The 5,505-nt window shown below is 31.6% G+C and overlaps 1 protein-coding gene across 1 annotated transcript; it reads right to left on the bottom strand.

Annotated features, from left to right (window-relative positions):
• Positions 1-383: 383 nt before the first annotated feature.
• On the bottom strand, positions 384-2,919 carry LOC121980078. The gene is made up of 3 exons (XM_042532045.1): positions 2,574-2,919; positions 1,908-2,281; positions 384-1,376 (listed from the first exon to the last, which is right to left on the bottom strand). Exons 1-3 carry the CDS (start codon positions 2,917-2,919, stop codon positions 384-386), a joined length of 1,713 nt encoding a protein of 570 aa, XP_042387979.1.
• Positions 2,920-5,505: the final 2,586 nt, after the last annotated feature.

Genomic DNA, 5,505 nt, shown 5'->3' with positions numbered 1-5,505 from the left:
ATTAACATTGATTCTATAACGTCTCAACAATAATGTTTGACATTAAACCCATTAATGTCGATTCCGTAACGTCTCAATAATAATGATCAATATTAAACCTAGTATTGAATGACCATAACTTGGCCATGTATTGTAGCCATGGGTGAGTCATCCTATAAAAGGAAGTCGTGAGAAAGTGTAGAGGAAGCAGGGTCGATCCTACTAGTTTTTTGGTCTGAGTCTAACTTACAAAACAGGGCCCCTATATTAATTATGCTACTTTATAGTAATTTTTTTTGAATTAAATCAACAAATTTAAAGACAATATATAATACAATACAATATACAATAGTTTGAATATTTCAATTATAACTAAATAGCAATGACAAATATATTGAAAATGGTCAGTTAAAGACAACTCGTCTTACAGTTTTGGCAGCAAAAATATTAATCAAGTCTGTATAATCAAGTTGTTCAATAATTTCTTTTTCAATTGATAACATAGCTAGCCCATTCAATCTTTCTTGTGACATGGTCGATCGAAAAAAAGTTTTGATGAGCTTCAACTTTGAGAAACTTCTTTCTGCAGTTGCTACTGTAACTGGTATTGTCAACAAGATTTTGTAAGCAACATGAGCATTTGGAAAACAACCATCCATCTTTTTCAAATAATCCAGTACATCAATAGCTGATTTTGATTCCTTTGGTAAAGAGCACTTTAAAAATGTTAACTCTGAAAACAAATCATCTCCATTAACGTCAGAACAACCATTATGTGCAAGAGAACTTTCAAGATTCCTGCAAGACCTCAATAAGCTTTCATCATCAGAACATTGTAACCTCTCCACATTGAATAGAAAACCAAATATTTCTTGATATTTTTTAAACTGTGCAAATCGAGACTCTATAGATGAATGAGCTTGATCAACTATAAAGAGAAAGTAGTTAACTCTAAAGGACTCCTCTGCTGACAATGCTATTTCTGTACTACTACTTTCATCAAATTGTTTTTTTCTACGAACAACTTGCTTTTCTCGAAATACTGCTTCAATGCCCATTTCACTTGCCATTTCTTTAGCTTTAACCATTGCCTTATCAAAACCAGATTCTCTATACTCTTCGAGAAATATAATAATTCCTTGTAACAGTTTGATAGCAACATCAATATCCATATTTTCGGATTGAAGTAATTTACTCGCAGTGTTAATTGCGAATAACAACTTATACCAAATTACCACACCAAGTAAGAATTCAAACTTCTCAAGTTCATATAATGCTAAGGACTCTGCTTCACTTTTTGTTTTGGGATCTTCTGTATCATTTGTCAAGTCAAGTAAAACATCTCTAATTTGTGCAGTTTGTTCTTTTATAAGTTTCACGCTCTCAACATGACTTTCCTAGCGTGTTTGTGACAATGGCTTAACTGTCAAACCCTTTACATGATCTTTAAAAATTCTCCATCTCTTCGTAGAAGAGGAGAATAATGTATAAATGCGTTGTATCACTCCAAAAAATGACATAGCTTGAGGACAACAGTTCACCATATCACATAATGCCAAATTAAAACTATGACAACCACAAGGAGTATAAAAGGCTCTGGGATTTATTTCAAGCAACCTTCTTTGTACACCTTTGTGTTTCCCTTTCATGTTAGATCCGTTGTCATATCCTTGACCTCGTATATCATCAATATCAAGCTCAAGACGGATTAAAGCATCCTTAAGATGCATAAAAAGTCCAAGCCCAGAAGTGTCATCCACCTCTAAAAATTCTATCCAGTATTCTTTCACTTTTGTTGAATTTTCTGACTCATCCAAACACCGTATGACAAGAGACATCTGCTCCTTATGACTAATATCTGGAGTACAATCTAAGATGATTGAAAAGTATTTTGCCTTTTTGACTTTTGCAAGTAATTTCTTTCTTACCTCACCTGCCAACATTTGTATCAATTCATTTTGAATTCTGCTACCAAGATACGTAGTATAAGTTTCATGGTCTTTAATACGCCAAAGGTGCTCATTCATTATTGGATCAAACTTAGCAATCATTTCAACCATTTGCAGAAAGAGACCATTGTTTTCAACATAAAGCTTCTCACAACTTCCTCTAAAGGCCAAGTTATTTTTGGCTAGTCTTTGCACAATAGCAATTATCCTATGTAACACATGTTTCCAGTGTTCTTTTTCTTTGTTTAATTGTACCTGTGCTCTTGGATCAATTGTCTGATTCTTTTGCAACCTTCTTTCTAATTCAAGCCAATCAGTCATACACTCCATATGCTCCTTACTCGCTTCATGGGCTGTAAGACAACGACTCAAATTATGCCAGTCGTTGTATCCTTCATTAGCTAACTGAGTACCAATCTTGTTCTTTTGCTTTTTGAACAGTTTACAACAAAAGCAAAAAATCTTGTCCAAAGAAATTGAATATAATAGCCATCTTCTACCATTTTCCTCCCCGTTTGACAAAATTCTTTTATAATGCAATACATTAAAATGTCTGTTGGTACTATCTCTTGGAAACAACGTACAAACATCTCTCTTTGGACCTCTCTCCATCAAAAAGTCTCTAATTTTTTTTATCAATATTACCCCACTTTCCTGGATCATCATAACAAGTCTCTTGACTTAAAGTTTCATGTTGAACTAGTTCACCATCTTTCTTAAAAAAATTGGATTCATCTACAATGAGAGGTTCAAGAACTTCTTCATTATTATTGTTACCCATTTCATCCATATTGATAGGTTCAAGCATTTTATCATCATCATTTAATCCCATATCCTCTTCGTTATTCAGCAAATTTTCAGCCACATTTTTACTCTCTACAAGATTGGGAGTAAAGTACTTATTGATATCTCCAGCTTGACTTTGAATTAATGATTTTATTCTCAGCTTTCTTTTCTTCTTTTGATATCCAGACATGTACTTGGGAGGCATGGTATATGAATTTGCTTAACAAATAAAGAAAATATAATTTCAAGTTACAGATACATGCTCAAGTTTAGTTAAGTTAAGACATATATTCACATTGATATAAATACACAAATTTCCTATAACACAACAAATTAAAATTCACATATTCTACACAATACTAAGTTGGTGGTTATCCAATTCCAAAATCTAAAAATTAATTTCAGAATATTAATTCACTGTAAAATTTCTCAATTCTAAAATCTAGAAATTAATTTCAGTATCATAATTTAAGCAAGAGGTACAAAGAAAGATTTCATATATTATATATACTAACCTATAAAGTGTAGACGATAGGTTTTACAATTGTGATAAAGTTCTCTACACTAATTCTAAATTTATGATGAAAAGCTAAAACACTCAAAGTAGCAAATTAAATAAAAAACAATTCATAGAAAACCGAACACAGGAGAATTGTCTTCACCTGACAAGGATTCATATGAAGCAACCATCAATAATGAAAAAATCAATAAGAAATAGCTAAATATTTACTATTTTACTTCAAAGACCAATAATCAATCCTTCAAGTTAAAAGGAAAATTAAACTACACAAAAAAAACCCAACCTGACAACCTAAATACCTAATAACCTAATCCAACATGGCAACATGAAAATCGTCATCACTTAAAGCTAGCATATATTTGTGTCGTTCTAAAAACCAATCTTGTTGAAATTTCAACCATATAGATCTTCGATATGCTAGGGCATACGAAGCAAAAACTTTGTACACTTGACAACCTAATAAATAAATCATCAAAATAATTTTTTGCACATTAATTAACATGGAGGGATGGAGGAAAACTCACCGCTGTGTAGTTGTTGAAGATTCTCGAAATTGGAAGTAGAAACACAAAGAGAGAAATTACAAGCTTTTTCTGCAAACTAAAGGGGTTCTCCGTTTCAGCAGAGGAGAATTGGAAAAGTCACGATTTTTTAAAAATAAAACATATAGGTAAATTAGTTAAGTGGATTATGGAATATGGGTCTATTAGGTTACTAATTCTCATTAATACAAATTCTAAAAATTGGGCCCTAAAAATATGAGGCATGATTCCATTGACTCTGCAGCCTCATGCAAGGAGCAGCCCTGAGAGGAAGATAAGCAAAAATGAAAGTGAAAGCAAAAGCAAAAACAAAAGAATTCCTTCACCTTTGTTCCCTGATTTTTTTCTATCAGTGTGCATCCGCTCGGTTGAACTACTCGTGATAGCACTTAGGTGGACTCTCAATTCGCCACAAACAACTAGTGCTTGGTTGTGTGCATGATTTTGCCATTGTATTCTGGGAAACATATGACTTGAGAGAACCTCAAAGCACAGTCATAAGTGAGGCGAATCTGTTTCAAGGAAACTATGTTGAGCATAGGCCTCGACATCTCCCTTAGCAAATTCCTTTCCCGACTCGGCTTTCGACTCTTGACTCAATGACTCTGCATTTGGACTCGGCGTTATGAAGCATCAATCTTCCTGACAACCTAGCAGCTCGACTTGACTTTTAAGGTTGACAGACTGAAATTATCTGTTCAAGTCATCTCAACAGATAAGTCTAAATTTAATTTATAAATTTAGTATTTTTTTCAAAATCTTCGACAACGGATTATCCAACAATATATATATACACACACGTGCGCGTGCGCTTGCACACACACACAAGATGCGCGGCTGGAGCAGTGTGTGCCCACCATATCATTAGAATTTTTATTTTATTTTTTTATTTTCTGTTTGTTTTATTATCTCTCGATTACGCTAATCAGATTTTACCTTTAGGATTTAGAGATTAGATTACTATTAAGTATAAATAATTTTTAAAATGAAAAAATTAGGTACTCACAGAGTGTGTGACGTATAGGTCGAGGCCCCTAGGATGATCCGAGGTATCTCAATCAATTTTTTTTAGGTTTTCCGTTGTGCCAATAAGATTTTATGTTTAGGATTTAGATATTGAATTATAGTATTAAGCATAATTTTTTTTTTTAAATTGAATTTTTTTTTATGTGTATAAGTGTGCAAAACTAAGGCAATTGAAGATTTTAAAAACAAATAAATATTTACTATAGTATTCACTTTTAATAAATTTAAATGTCATCTTACAAGATAGTTTATGTTTAATACTCACGTGGAATAATTAAATTACATATCTCTATCTATTTCCAAATCGGGCGTTAGCTTGCATTTTTAACATCATTTAGTTAAATTTATAATTTCAAATAATATTTGTTTTTAATCAATATAAATTTATTAATTTAATTATCATAAACATTGTTTTTAAATTTCTAGCGCATTTTCTGAAACTAAAATGAACATTTCTAAAATATGGTAAATGAATTCAATTTTCAATAATGTTTTAAACGAACATTTCTAGTTTTTTAAATACAAGTTGATCTGCTGCTAATCAATTTGTACATTTTAAAATCTTTATTTTAATTATTATGAGTATTTAGATGTTTAAAAATAAAATATATTAGATTTTTCTATTAAAAATCTTTTTATCTCACATTAAAAAATTAATTATAAATTTTCATTTCTCGTTTCCAAAGTCACAACTCCGCCGATG

This window comes from Zingiber officinale, chromosome 5A (assembly GCF_018446385.1).
Source record: "Zingiber officinale cultivar Zhangliang chromosome 5A, Zo_v1.1, whole genome shotgun sequence".
Classification (NCBI taxonomy): Eukaryota; Viridiplantae; Streptophyta; class Magnoliopsida; order Zingiberales; family Zingiberaceae; genus Zingiber; species Zingiber officinale.
Note: the sequence above shows the minus strand (reverse complement) of the source record. Positions and strands in the feature narration are given on the sequence as shown.